The 14,652-nt window shown below is 48.7% G+C and overlaps 1 protein-coding gene across 1 annotated transcript in view; it reads right to left on the bottom strand.

The window, feature by feature from the left end:
• Positions 1 to 14,586, bottom strand: part of LARS (leucyl-tRNA synthetase) — a gene marked incomplete at its 5' end in the record, with an annotated part of 22,759 nt that extends 8,173 nt beyond the window's left edge. Inside the window, 21 exons of the mRNA XM_009071218.1 lie at positions 652 to 709; positions 1,493 to 1,705; positions 3,048 to 3,186; positions 3,737 to 3,819; positions 3,913 to 3,978; positions 4,067 to 4,152; positions 4,995 to 5,072; positions 5,636 to 5,776; positions 6,473 to 6,526; positions 7,168 to 7,244; positions 7,341 to 7,428; positions 8,383 to 8,608; positions 8,927 to 8,994; positions 9,504 to 9,567; positions 9,968 to 10,080; positions 10,306 to 10,467; positions 11,108 to 11,242; positions 11,751 to 11,831; positions 12,411 to 12,487; positions 13,277 to 13,287; positions 14,468 to 14,586. Coding sequence (XP_009069466.1) covers positions 652 to 709; positions 1,493 to 1,705; positions 3,048 to 3,186; positions 3,737 to 3,819; positions 3,913 to 3,978; positions 4,067 to 4,152; positions 4,995 to 5,072; positions 5,636 to 5,776; positions 6,473 to 6,526; positions 7,168 to 7,244; positions 7,341 to 7,428; positions 8,383 to 8,608; positions 8,927 to 8,994; positions 9,504 to 9,567; positions 9,968 to 10,080; positions 10,306 to 10,467; positions 11,108 to 11,242; positions 11,751 to 11,831; positions 12,411 to 12,487; positions 13,277 to 13,287; positions 14,468 to 14,586 — 2,139 coding nt within the window. The remainder of the gene's footprint in view (positions 1 to 651; positions 710 to 1,492; positions 1,706 to 3,047; positions 3,187 to 3,736; positions 3,820 to 3,912; positions 3,979 to 4,066; positions 4,153 to 4,994; positions 5,073 to 5,635; positions 5,777 to 6,472; positions 6,527 to 7,167; positions 7,245 to 7,340; positions 7,429 to 8,382; positions 8,609 to 8,926; positions 8,995 to 9,503; positions 9,568 to 9,967; positions 10,081 to 10,305; positions 10,468 to 11,107; positions 11,243 to 11,750; positions 11,832 to 12,410; positions 12,488 to 13,276; positions 13,288 to 14,467) is intronic.
• Between the last annotated feature and the right edge of the window lie 66 nt (positions 14,587 to 14,652).

Raw genomic sequence — 14,652 nt, forward strand, 5'->3', positions numbered from 1 at the left:
AGCAAGACAGACCCAACAAGGGTTTGGGCACACCATTTTCTCATGAATCACAGCAAAGGCACTTTGGTAAACCTGAGCAAGATCTCAGACTGAACTCTGCACTCAGCACCGGAATGAAGCTCCATAAGTTTCCTAAATTAAACTCAAATACTGCTTCACACTTGGCTGTTTCAGCTTACCCTGCACTGGTTTCTCAAGGGCTCTGCCAGGGGTTGGGCTTTTTGCTTCCCATCAGACCGTCTCCAAGGCCTAATCACTGGGATCAGGCACCTGGAACTCAATTGTCAACTTGCACACATCAGCAAGTTATTGGTATAAACCTTTTCCTCTCACTGCACCTACTCCAGGGCTTTTCAAAGCTAAACTTTAGTGAAATAAATCAATCACTACATTTTGTTACCCTAAAACTTCACAGAAAGGCACTGAGCTCTTTCCGGCCCTGGCAAGGCCACGGGAGAGGTAACTGTAGAGAATGCCACAAGGAGTCAGAGGGCAGGCAGGTCTCTGCCTCTGGTGCACGAAGAGCTGGAGGCACCAGTGAAAAATGCCACTATTTCCCCCTCCTGAATTCCAAGAAGGATTTCCAGCCTGGCTGGCAAGTGCCTATTTTGACAACACAAAAGCCACATCATACCCAAAACCTCCCTGTACCTTTTCAGAGTTGAGGAGGAGATGTCCATTGGCTCTCACTGCCACTGGCCATTTGTCTCTGTTTGAAGACAAGACACAAAGCATTTGGCCAAGTAAATACATTTTCTCTGTTTTACAAAAAGAACAAACAGTTTATGTTTCAGTAAGGGAAGAACACCTGAAGGGGAATAGTCAAAAATACCTAAGGGGTGTCAGAAAAATATTAAGGAGAGTCTGTGAAGAGGAGAACTACAACAGAAGGGCTGGGGATTATCACAGCTGAAATGCAGCACCTGCAGTTACAGTTCACTTATCTCACATGTTTCATTTCAAGGCAGTGACTGGCACTGCCCAAGAGCACAGGACAGTGCTGGGTCCACATATCTCTGCCCATGGAGGAAGCAGGTAACAAATCCCCACGATCATCTTTACAATACATCAGAAAACCACTTTCCTTATACACAGTTTTACACAATCCTTAAACAGAGGTTCAAGGCAATGCAAACACAGGATCTTTATCCTCAAAGCACCGTGTGATGAGCAAAGATCCTCAGCCTGCCCTGCACAGTCCATGGGGATGTAGACATACACAGGCTGGATTAACCATCCTTGAGCAGGAACTAAGAAGAGCTAATAATAAAGCCACAGAAATTCCAGTGCAAGAATACAATTGGAGTATTACAGAAAAAAACATGGAAAACAGTGGTAAAAACCCTTCCATTTCAATACAGACAACTGTACCAAACTGGCAACCCCAAAGAATATTCAGCCCAATCACGAATGCTGTACAGTCCAGAGGCCTTTAGCAAACATAAGGAACCACAAACTCTCCAGCTTTACCTCTTGCAGCATCTCAACTCACCTTTGCTCTGACCACATGGCCACGTGGTTGTAGAGGTAGTACGACAGGTGATTTGGAACCAGATCTTTGCCAGAAACTCTGAGATCCACAGGATACCAAAATTCAAACTCCTCCTTCAGCTTGTCCAACTTTTCCTTCGGAATCTCAGTTTTAGGAAACGGAGCTGCCTTGAAGAAGATGTAATCCCAAACTTCCTTGCTCATCTGATGTGCCCTGCACAGAATCAGTCCCACAGGGAGCTGCAGGGAAAGCTCCTTACACTCCACAGCACTCTGCATGAGGCAGCTGAGAGCTGTGATCCATTCTCACCCCACACTTGTGTGCTGTGTGTTAACACCTGCTGAGGGGCTCTGTGCTGTGCAGAAAGGAAAAGCATTCTGAACCTCAAGTACCTCCAGCACACATTAAACAGTTCCCTCAGGTGACGGTCCATACCACCAGTCTAGAGCAAATCTTACAGACACTGGTTTACTGGTTTGGTTCTGGCAGCTCCTGTGCTGTGACTGAGCTTGTGTGTGGTGCACCAGGGATTGCTGTAACCAAAGGTGACTGGTATGATGGGCCATGAACCCCCTTGTCCTTCCACCACAGAGTAAGGCCCAGGAAAAAGCATCTGCCAACACTGCAAGATGTTATCTGCTCACACAGGAGTGCACTCTAATTGCATGTGCTTAATTACATCAGATCTGTAATTCAGGGCTCAGGATGCTCACTTCAAAGTCTGTTTGCAGACATGACTAGCCCATGGGTAGCCTCTGTAATTAGAGAGGTTTGAGCCCAAATGACAACCTTGCCAGAGCTATTTCTGCCTGTAAGAATCAGAGTCTTCACTTTGGAAATGGATTTCAGATCAGTTATAGCATCGAGTAAGGAAAGTTCCAGTTTGAATGTGCAAAGTACGCCAGAAAATAGTTCATAAACTACACAAAGTTAGGGCAGAAGAGCCTTTGTCAATGCCAGGCTAAGCTGTGCATTCCCATCTCTCTGATCCCTGTCACTAAGTTCACACAGCTGCTCCAACCAGAGGTCACAGAGCAGCCTTAGGAGGTATTTTGGTACAAATGCCTCCCCCTCTCTTGCTCTGAGGACTTCCACATATGAGTTGTGGAGAAAAGATGGTTCTAAGAGAGTTGCCAGCATTTAACGCCGTGACAAAATCTCAGTGCTAGCTCCTGCTCTGCTGTACGCTGCAGGCCACGGTGCAGAGCAGCCTCAGTTAGCACAGACACCTCAGCAGCCACTGACAGCATCACTCAAACACCTGGCAAGGACCATTCAAGGCAAGACAAACAAGCACTGAAAAAGGTGATTTACTCTGCACACAGTTCTGCTTTCAGAGGCATTTCTCCTCTCTCTGGCCACCAAACTCCTCTCTCTTTCTCCATTTCCCCTCTGCAGACCTGTTGTAAGTTGGCTCACAGCAGGTGAAGTTTAACAAAGATGCTTTTTAACCCCAAAAGCAAAGCCTCAGCCTCCCTGGCAAGTCTCTGCAAAACAAGTCAGGAGAGAAGCACACCCAGTTAAACAAGAGAACTTAATGGTTCTCTCTCCTTACCTGATGCCCAGAGGAGACTCCCCCTGTCCCCTCAGGTTCCCTCCCTGTAACAGGTGAGCCACTGTGTAATAGGCCATGTAGATTGTGGAGTCGGAGAGAGACTCTATCAGCCACTGCTCATCCCAGGGCAAGCGAGTACCTGGGGAGGGGGAGGCAGCTGTCAGGGCAGTCAGCACCAAGCCTACCACCAGCCACAGCACTCCAGCAGTTAATGGCTGCCAGGGGCACACAGACACACGAGTGCTCCTGCTTGTGCTTTAAAAACAATCATTTTAAAATTCACACAAACGTCTGAACATTCCACTCAAGAACAAGCACTTGCTGGCTCTGAGTCAGTGTCCTGACAGCTCAGCTCACCCACACCTGCTGTGGGCTACAGTGCACTTTACCAGCTGTCTATGTCAGGGGACACAAGACTCTAACAGGAGAGCACCCCAGAAATGGTATTAGCTCCCTCTTCCCAGATCCCTTCCAACCAGGGGCCCAGGCAAAGAGCTACCAAGATGCCACACTGCAGGAGTCATGCAAAAGTTAAGCCACCCCTGGCCACATGCCTTCGCTGGGATGAAGTTGGACAATGCTGTTCCACACTTCCCTGTACCACTGGGGATGTTAGACAGCACTTAGCCTTCCCCATGAAACAAGGAGCACCCTCCTCATGAAGCATCGAGGGAGAGTGTTCTGCCTACCTAAGCCATATGTCCTGGAGCATGCATGCTCTTGCAGCCAATCTAAAGTAGCCTCAAAATTTCTCCTGGTCTCTTCACAGAACCTGTAAGAAGGAAGCTCTTAGTGCTCTCACCCCTCTCGGCCCCACCAGCAGCAGCAACCAGCCACTGTCCTCACAGCCAGGCTGCTAACTCACGTCTCCAGCTGCTTCAAGCACTCTGAGGTCTGTTTCTTCCAGTTCACCTCACCATAATCCAAATACCTGCAGACAGGAAAGGTTCACTGTAACAAGCCAATCCAGAAACAGGATATGACTGGAGTAACTACAACTGCAGCTTTACTTCACTTACCACTGGTCGCAAAGTGCCACAACACACTCGTCAGCAGATCTGGACATAACTTGTTTCTCAGGTTCCATATAAATCATGGCTTCACCCTAAGCGTTGGAAGGCCAATGAAAGCTGAGATTTAAGTATTTAGCAAAGTCTTGAACATCCTCACAACTTACTAAAAAGCATCCTCTCCATTCTCAGCTGCATGACTCTCATCCCTGCCCAGGCTGTCTGCCTCAAGCCAGGTCTGTATGTGCTTCAGGGTACCAGCTCACAGCTCTTTGCACAGAATGTCTCCATGCACAAAGAAAAGCAGGCACAAAATATTCCTCACTGCCTATGCCCCAGTGATCGAAACAGCTCCTAGGAAACTGGGGAGGACAGAGGGAGAGGGAAGGCAAAGGAAAATGGAATGTTGAGCTTCCAATCCACCTGCACACACCAGTGTGCTGACCCAGGGGGAAGGGCTGCAGTACAATCTGGACATAACAATGCTGCAGCAACGAGGGAATAACGGCTAAATGACTGAAGCCTCTCCCATTCCTAGTCCTCATCAGCAAAACCTCCTGTTTATCCCCTGCCCTGAGGGATGAGCCCAGTCAAGGGGTGTTTGCCCAGCACACACCCCCTGCACTGCCAGGCTTGGAAACACTGACAGTTCAGATCCTACACTTCCAGCGTCCTCCCAGCCAGGATAAAGAACAAATCAGACCATCGAGCACATCCCAGGCAAGGGGATGGGATAAGGCAGGGGAGGAATAAGAGGCCTCTGATTAAGCTTCTCAGCCCAAGAACACCAGGTCCCTCTCCCAGCAGGGCTGTGTGCTCTGCAGCCACCCAGAGGACCCTAAGGGCTGCAGAACCACACCAGGTGTTTCCCTGGTGACTCAGCTACTGTGACAAGGACAAAATGGACAGTTAGAAGTAGCTGTGTGCAGTCACACACCTTATCCACCATCATCTTCTGAATATGTTTCTTGACATCTTGCACCTTTTGTCCTTTGAACTGATCCACCAACATCACCTGTAAAAGACAGGTCACAGGAGATGAAATAAGAAATGGATGCCAGAGCTCTCTGGACCAACACAAGGAAGTAGCAGGTACTGCAATCTTTGACATGCAAAAACCAGGAACTCAGTTGGGGTTTTTTTCATTAGCTGTAGTCATCTTTACCCAGAAAGAGTTTGTACACATCAGCACCCACACAGCCAGAAATTAAAACTGCTGCCAGTTCACAAGAGAACAGCTGAGGAACACACAGTGGAGCAAACATAGGAGGTAAAAACAAAACCAAACAAAAACCCCACAGCACATCAGTACAGGTAAAGAAAAGAATCAGCTCCCTGAAGGGTAGCACTTGCTAAAGTCAGATTATAAATCAGTTTGCAGTCATACATTTCTGTTCTCCTTCCCCAGCTCCACACCACTCCTCAGGCTGTAGCAGCTGACTGCAGGAGGACTCCAAATGCAAAGAGGTCTGCAAAGAACACAGTCTCCCTCTTTCTTGCAGTCTTCTTTCATTCTCTATCCACCTTTTTTTCTACTCATCTGTAAGAAACCACTTACCAGAATCTTTCATTACTTACTCCCTCATAAAATCCTTTGAGGTACATTCTCTCCTTGGCCTCTGCCAGCTTCTCCCTGTCGTTCTGGCTCTGGATTTTGAGCTCATCACAGATAGATGGGGCACAGAGGTTACCATATCCTGGGATTTCAACAATGGGCACCTGGGAATTGACAAGACAGTTGGGGCTGTCAGACCCCTCTGCACGGTGCTGCTCACTCTGTACACCTGCAGCATCTGGCACAAACCAAGCTACACGGAGCGTGCACAGCACTGCTGCAGTTCCACTTCTCAACCCAACACTCCGGGCAGTCCCCAGGGTGATTCCTGAGCTGCCCAGTTTTGTCTCCTGACAGGACACTACTACCAAGCTGTGGCAGCCCTGAGCCGGTGTGTGGAGCTGAGGGCACTGGGAATACTGGGATGGCTTCACCCGTGACCTGGACCGCCCAAGGAAAACTGACCAAGCCACAGGGCTGCACTAACAGGGAGGGACTTCAGCTCTCTGCACAGAACAGATACACTCACCACCTGGCCATTAAGGCTTCAAGCTTTATTCACCCAACAGGTTATCACTGTAAGAATGCATTCCATTTCCCAAAACAACAATTCCCACAAAAACTGATGCTTTCCTTTACATCTGAAGTACAGCACAGAATCACAAATTTTGGTTGCAACCCCTAAAGGACCAAATATTTCCACAGGAAAACAGGCAAATTTTACTCTAAACTTTCGAGCTCTTTCAGCCAAGGACAACTAAGCAAGAATTCTGGAAGAGGCAGGCACAGCTCCTGCCCATTCCTCATCAGTTAGCACAAGGCCCTGCGAGCTGCAGATGGACACGTCCGGGGACACTCACCGGCTCGAACGGCAGGACCATGTCATCTCTGATGCCATACTTGACCCTCAAGGCCTGCAAAGTTAGAAGAAAAAAAAAGCAATATGGATAGTAGAAAAATAGTCTATATTCAAAAATGTTTGTCCATTCATAGTGTCTTTCTGTACATAATGTTTTATTATGAAGCGGACAGAACCACTTCCTGCCTTCTTACACCTGAGCTCAAACCCCATCTCACTTCCAGGTGGTTCTTTGACAGAATTGTCCACATTTCCAAGAGGGGATAAGCTGATATTGCTCTACCCTGGAAATGAATGGACAAAAAAAATCAATAGCCAGGGATGGCTGCTTGGACACTGCTGTGCTCTTGCAGGTATAATGGCAACAGCTACTTTCAGGGTCACTTGAAATTCATACAGAATCTTAGACTCTGGAAGACATTTCTGCAACAGAATTCATTTCTGTTTCACTGGTGCTCTTCTCTACCTTAACATGGCAGCACAAGTTGCATGACCCTTATCCAAAACTCAGACCTGAGATAAAACACCTGTCTCAGCCCAGTTGGTCTAAACTTAATTTGTTTTTAACTACTCTGATCTCAAGTTAGAGATGACAAAACTCCAGTTAAAGGTTCTTTCATTTTACCCTCTGGACACCCACTTTTGACCCTCCTCACTAGGTAAATGAAATGGCAACAACTCAGCTAACAGACAGACCTGCTTTTTTTTTAGGTCTCTCAGGGCTGCAAAGTCATCTGGCGAGTCAGAGGGAACACTTGTCACCACTCCAGTTCCTTGGCAAAGGAAAAGGACAGACAGATGAAGAGATCAGTCCACAGACACAGCCCAGTGCCCATCCAACAGGCTCTGGCAGCAGATGCTGGACTTACCTTTATCCTCCTTGATGGTGAGCATGGGCAGGGCATAGATAACCTTGTAGGTGGTCAAGGGTGCCGAGAGCGCAGCACCAAGGATCTCCTGAGCAGGACAGAGGAGCAGTGTCACAGCAAAGCACAGCTCCTTAGCCTGGCTGAGCAAGCTCTCCTGGCTGCTACTCTTCACATTTCCTGGCATTCCTTACACACTATCAGCATATAAATTGAGTACTACATATATATAGTCAGACAAGGAGGAAGTACATATGAACACCTGTGGTACCACCTGACAGGATCGAGACTACTGGTAGAAGAGTCAGATCCCAAATACAGACAAACCTAAACTACTGGCACATAGAGCTGGGAAAACACAGGAGGCAGAACAGTTTGCTCCCAGATATCTGAAACACACCAGCTGGAGGCAGGAAGGACTTAGGGAGGTAGTGTCAAAAGCTGCTGCTGCCTCTACCTGCTTGAGTTCACACATCTACTAACAGAGCAAAAAGACCTGGTTTTTCTACTTCACTCCTGAAAGCAGGACTAGGAAAGGTGGTGACAAGCTGCAGTGAACGGAGATCACAGGATGCAAACAGCTGGAGGTGCTTTGTGCCAGGCTGAACAAACACCACTGACTGCAACTCCTCAAAGTACACAGCTAAGGATAGTAAATCTCAAGACCACTGATACTCAGCTGCTCAGCTAAGAAAGCTTCGTTCACAGAGGTGCACTGGAAATGTCAGCACCAACAGAAGCCTTTTCCACACAACCCTCTCTGGCTATTACTTTTCCACTCACTCTTCCCAGCACGCAGAAAGATGTTACTGAAAACCTTCCTTCAGCAAGTCCTGCTGAGACAACAGGAGTGCAGCAGGTTAGCCTCCCAGCACAGCTGTGGCTCAGCTGCCAAGGAAGCTGCCGCTGCTTGCATTTGGACCACTAAACACCCAAAAGTCCTGCAGTGGCTCCTGTGTTTCCTGTATCACTAGAACTCCACCACGACCCATGTAGGTGCGAGCCTTGGAGCAGCAAAGGCTGGGCAGCAGCTGCAGGACCTCACCTCTCCCATGAGCTCCTTGACCACGGGCACAACGCCGTTGTCCTTGGTGAAGCCCTGGTAGGACATGTTGCGTGCGGCGCGCTGGGTGCAGAGGAAGATCTCCCCGTTCCTGGTCTCAAAGCCGATGTACTTCATGTCTGGGCGCAGCCAGCAGTTGGTCTGGCCAAACATGGTCTCTGGCCTGAGCGTGGCAGCCACCAGGAAGATGTTCTTTCCTCTCAGGCCACTGGGGGAAAGAAGCACTGAATGAGTTACCCAAACAAAACCATTCTGGGTCACACAGCTTTTAGAAGCTAATATCAACTTTCAAGTAACATTTCCTAAGGGATCAAAGTGGGTCATTAATTCTTGGTGGCTTTTCCACCTTTTTTTCTTTTTGAGTTCCACACAGGGAATATAGATCAACACACTGACCAGGGCTTTGAAGCGAGGGAAACAACAGGGTGAAATTAAATGCTGCACTAGGAAAAACAGAGTGTTTAAGTCTGTGGTCAGTTCTGGCCAGAAGACAGAGCCTATCTGCCATTGCAAAGTCCAGACCTACCTCAGTTTTGCAGGGTAAGGCTCCAACACCTTCATTTTAATCAGTGTGTACTCCTGAGGGCCAACACCCTACAATTCCCACAAACAATGCAACAATCAGTAAGTGACATTGGAAAGAAAACAAGGAAAGAAAACCAATCCTATTCTGTAGGAACCTAATCCAAACCCTATTTAAGGTACTGCTGCTGTCCTCACAGCAAATCCTATTTGCATCCACACGAATGGCTGCTCACCAAAACACAGACTGCAGAGAGGTTGTCTACTCCTGCACGCAAAACCTTCCTCGTCAGAGCCTGTCTCAGCAACATGGCATTAACAACAGCCTGTTTGTGCTGTCCCCACAGATAACACAGTGCAGCCATGCTGCTGGCAGACCACACAAACCAGCACAAAGGAAAGCACTAGCCATAGTTCCAGACAGATCTGCTCAAGAGAGGAGTTCACTCAGAGCTCACACGACCACTGGGAGCTGGCGACTCTGCACGTACAAACTGTGTTTCGCTTCAAGACACAACTCATCTTCCATTCAGTACTTAACACCATAAGCAAGGCATGAAGGTGCCAATGGCAAATGTTACCTCTCCTGTCTGCCTGTCATGATCCATGCAAGGCTGTCCATCCTTGGGAGAGTAAATCGTGTATCTAGGAAAAGGTAAATGTTCACACGTCAGCGAGTACAACAATGTGCAGAGCAAGAGAAAAGAGCAATAAAGGTCCTTAGACAGAGAGACTTCCTAAAGGTATTCCACATTCGTGTGGATCTGTTCCCACCAATGACAACGTTCAGCTTCTGCAAGAGTCCTCAGTATTGGCCCTTTTTGGGTTTTTTGCTCCGAGCTGGTATCAGTGTTAAAACCAAACCAGGAACACAACCTCACACGCTCTGCTGGCACAGTGACTCCACCTCACTCTGCCTCGCAGAGGCAGCGAAAGCCTTCTGACTCCATGAGAGTGAAAAGCTCTAAGACATGCCACAGGGCTGTGTTTGGCACAGCTGAGCCTGCCCAAGCTGCCACAAACCCAGAGCCCAGAGCAAACTCACCGCTTGCCAAACTTGATCTTATTCCTCTCCTTCAACGTCAGGAACTGCCAGCGCACAAAGGAGTCGTAATAGGGGTTGACATCTGTAGTGATGAAGGAACGTCTCCAGTCCACCTGGAAAGGGGCAGGAGGCTCCAGTGAGTGAACACAACCAAGGCATCAAAGCCATCTCGCCACACAAAATGATGACTTCAAAAACACAAGACTTTTCTCTCCAAAAAGATACAGTATTGCTCAGAGAGTGGAAGCTCAGCACAAGTGAGAAGTAGCACATTCACCAACACCACCACAAGACAAGTGTGGCTGCCTGTGAAAGTGAGGTTTGGTCCCCCCAGTCACCTTCAGCCCCATGCTCTTCAGGTCCTGGACAGTGAGGGGAGGGAAGTAATCCAGCCAGTGCTCAGCTTCAGAAAATCTGACCACTTCTTCATCAGACAAACCCAGAGACCTCATGATTCCCCACTGGTACTTGGAAGAGCCAGTCTTGGCAGCAGCCTTGCTCTGAAAGAACAGTTGGCATTAGCAAGCCATGCATGGTCTGGTACTCACAAGAGCATTTTCCTCTGGTAACATCATGGTTTCTGATTCAAGATATACAAGATAACACAAATACTCTCACAGGCTCTCCCTAGCAGTGAAAATTACTGGTTAGAGTTTCCAATCTGCACTGTTTCCTACCTTGTCTGCACTGCTCATTCCCTCACAGCCCTGTTCCCAGCCATCCCATTCCAACACACCTGCAGCAGCTGTGCCACCACAGCCTGGCCAGGAGCAGTCACCCACTTACAAGACAACACTCAGAACAGCAGGGATACACATCCCCACCTCTGAGAGGGAAGGGCAATTTCCTACAACCTGCTAGTGAGTGCTTTATGAGAGTGTTCTCTGGGTGATTTGTTTTCCTCAGGACACTGCTAAGCAGAGCACAGCTCACCAGTAAGGGTTTGAGCATTAACATGGTGTCTCTGGAGCCATGCAGGTATCATCAAGGCTACCTTAAAGGTACCCAACTGCCTTGGAAAAACAAAGAAAATCTTTGTATCACAGGTTTCTGAGAGCCCAAAGCAGGAAAACCAACAAGACACACCTGAAGCTTTGAAAGCACAGCTCTCAGTCCAAGAAGGCTTGGGTTAAACTTTACCTTTTTGCCTTTTGCTTTGTCTTTGATGATAAGTTCTTCTTTTTTACCAGAACTTTCTTCCTCCTCCTCCTCATCAGGGAATTCTGGTGGGCAGCCATACAGCTCCATTTCTCTTTTCAGCTTATCTGCACAAGCCTGGACAGAGTGAATGGGAGTGCGTCAGCACTTCTCTGGGGCTCTGGCTGCAACCACAGCCCAGGAATGAGTGGGTTTTGCTGGTAACATTCTGCACTGCACTACAAAGCTTTGGACTTTTTCTGGGCCTTGCATTACATTCTAGTAGATCCTGCAATTTTCAGAACACCCGACAGGGCAGGAACAGGGTCACTGTGAGGACTTTCTTGCAAAGGAAAACATACCATAGGTAAAACTTGAGTTTTACAGCATTTTCTTTTCCAGAAAGTGATGATATATAGTTGAAGCACATCTTGACTACAAACTCAGGTTCCAAATCAGTGTCTTACTGAATTTTGCAATAGCTAAGGTGATGCTGGGGATCGACAGTAGGAAGACTCCAAGCAGCCTGAAGGTTGAATTTTGCAATAGCTAAGGTGATGTTGGGGATCGCAAGTAGGAAGACTCCAAGCAGCCTGAAGGATAAAAACCCACCAGAAACTTCCCTAAGCAGCCTCAAAGCTCTCACCTTGATGGGCATCCCCGTGCAGTGCAGCCCAAAGGGAAACAGGCAGCTCCTCCCCTTCAGCCTGTGGTATCCAACAGCAAACTGCAGACAGGAAAAGGGAACAGCTGAATCAGGGCTGGCACCAGGCTGAGAGAGCATCTCCCTAGCCCAGGAGGGACTCCTGCTCCTGCATGCAGCTCTGGCACACAGGAAGGCACAGGCTCAGAAGGGAGGGAACAGGGGCAGGAGGGCAGACCGGGCTGTGTCACTCCTGGCTGCATGGGCACAGGCCTGGACAGAGAGGAACGGATGCAAAGAGACAGACACTGTGGAATCCTCCCCAACATTGCCCAGAACCTGCTCCCACACAGCTCACAGAGAGCACACACAGCAGAGACAGTCAGATCTTTTGTGAGCTTGAGCCACTCAGCAGCACCTCCCAAAACTCCCATTTGAAGGAATGAAGAGAGGAAACACCTGCAGCCTCGTCCACTCAAATTAAACCAGCCACAAATGGATTTCCCTTCAGCCAGCAACATTCCCACAGAAAATAAAGGGGAAAAGAAAAGTTTACTAAGCCATTACTGAAGCTGTAAAGGAGTTCACGTGGCATTCTGTTAGCTCAAAATGGAACTCCAAACTCAGCAGCACTTAAACGTATCAGCAAAAGAGAATTGCTACCTCACATTTAGACAAGGAGAATGTGTGTCCCAGGTGCAGGCGACCGTTCATGTAGGGGTAAAAAAAAAAGAACTTCGCTGAGGAGAAAGTAAAAGAATTAAAACACATGATTAGCTTTTTTAATGACCATCAGGCCATGCATAAGTACAAGAGGTAACTGGTACATTCAGCTATTACCAGCCTACAGTGACACTAGAACACTTCCCTGTAACACAAGCCTTTGATTTCAAGGAGCTGACCCACAACAGGCTTCATCATCTCACAAGGCTAAGCACAGCTGAGGAGAAAGTAAAAGAATTAAAACACATGATTAGCTTTTTTAATGACCATCAGGCCATGCATAAGTACAAGAGGTAACTGGTACATTCAGCTATTACCAGCCTACAGTGACACTAGAACACTTCCCTGTAACACAAGCCTTTGATTTCAAGGAGCTGACCCACAACAGGCTTCATCATCTCACAAGGCTAAGCACAAAAGAAAACCCCACAGAGGGCTGACACCACCAAGGAACACTGAAACAGACAGAACATGTTTCCGGAGGTAACAAATCCTAATCCTGCTGTAAATTAATTACTGCCAAGGCTTTAAGGTGCTTATTCCATCTCGCACTGCCTGGGTTCGGACCTCGGTGGCACACTGCAAGCAATCACTCCCCCCACAGGGATGCATCACTGCAGAGCGTTTCAAAGATGTGTTGTGCTGTTGGAACCTGAGCTCTCAAAGCAACCAAGACAATGTTTACACCTTTAGGACACTGAATTTGCACTCTGCTTCACACCTTGTCCTTCCCCTTCACATGCTCCCACTGACCCATGAACACACGGGAGTGAAGGCCAAGTCATTTGTTTGCTCACAGAACTTACATTTTAGGGACCTGCCACCTGTTGTACCACTTCAGTCATTATCTTGGGTTAGTTTGACTTTCCCACACACCCAATATTAACCTCAGCCTGCCAAGGTCACTGCTTTTCCAGTCACAGACCTCCCCACGGGACTAATGCTGCTCCTCCGCACTGGGGAGCTCCTGCTGATCCCAGAGGAACTGTGCTCCCAGCAGCATATGCATTCCCAGAGGGTCAACAAGTCTCTCAGGGTCACTCTGGGGCAGAAACAAAACCAGGAGTCAAATGGTCCTTCCCACTCCTGCAGTGCAGTATCTGCACCTGACAGACTCTTCCTCCACCCCCTCCTCCGGCCGGAGCCAGCGGCGACCAAGGCGGCTCAGCCACTGCCCCCACAGCTGGAACACCCCTGGGGCCCCCAGAGCCTGCACCCCGTGCCTGGAAATCCCCCCAGCCTGCACCTCCTGGGACTCCCTCAGCCTTCACCCCCAGAACGCCCACCCAGCCAGCACCGAGAGAGCAGTACAGCTGTGCAGCCACTGCTGTGCCCCACTGGAGCACAGAGCCCAGAGCTCCTGCCTGCTCCTCCAGAGCCAATTCCAGACGGCTGGGAACAGCCCTGGAACCAGCCAGCTGGGAGGAAATGTAACCAGGAGATGAACACATTCCACAGACAGCAGCTCGGGAATGTTCCACCATCGAAACAGAAAGCCACAGCCAAAGTATTCGCCAAACCCAGCACAGACAGAAAACACAATGCTCTAGGAAACAGCACAGCTAATCAGGTGGTGCCACCAACCTCAGCCCCTCACCTGAGGAGCAGAAAAAAAAACACAGAGAAAAGGTGGCTCCCTAGCAGGGCCCAGGACTGGGTCTGACACTGCTGTTCTCTTGCTACACAGAGTGGGACACAGCTGCCCTCAGAGAGACTCTGCAGCAGTGAGGGGTAAGGCACCAAAGGTAACCTGTTTTAAAAAGCACAGAGGACCTGACAACTCCCAGGCAGTGAGAAAGCTGCTCTTAGCCTGCTGAAACTTGGCCACACACATACATAGCTGCTCTGTGTCATCAACCACATAAAGGCCAACAGTGTGTGAGTCCCTTCAGCTGAGTCAAGAGCACTGCTCAGTCCATAGAGAACACTTCTTCCCCCTGGATTGTGAGTGAGAAGACGTTTCAAGCAGTTAAGGATAAAAACGAACACAACAATACCTCCTTTGGTCCTTCCTGTCTGCAGCATTGACCTCAAACATTCGCTCATGCTCCCACTTTTGCTGGACCTCTCTCTCAATCTTCTTCAGGAAATCCACCTTCGCTGTCCCTTTACGCTCCTAGTCGGGGAAGAGAGAAGGAAAAAAAGCTACTAACAACCACGAGACACCAGCACCGCCCGCACC

The sequence above is a fragment of the Acanthisitta chloris genome, unplaced genomic scaffold (genome assembly GCF_000695815.1).
Source record: "Acanthisitta chloris isolate BGI_N310 unplaced genomic scaffold, ASM69581v1 scaffold5343, whole genome shotgun sequence".
Taxonomy (NCBI): Eukaryota; Metazoa; Chordata; class Aves; order Passeriformes; family Acanthisittidae; genus Acanthisitta; species Acanthisitta chloris.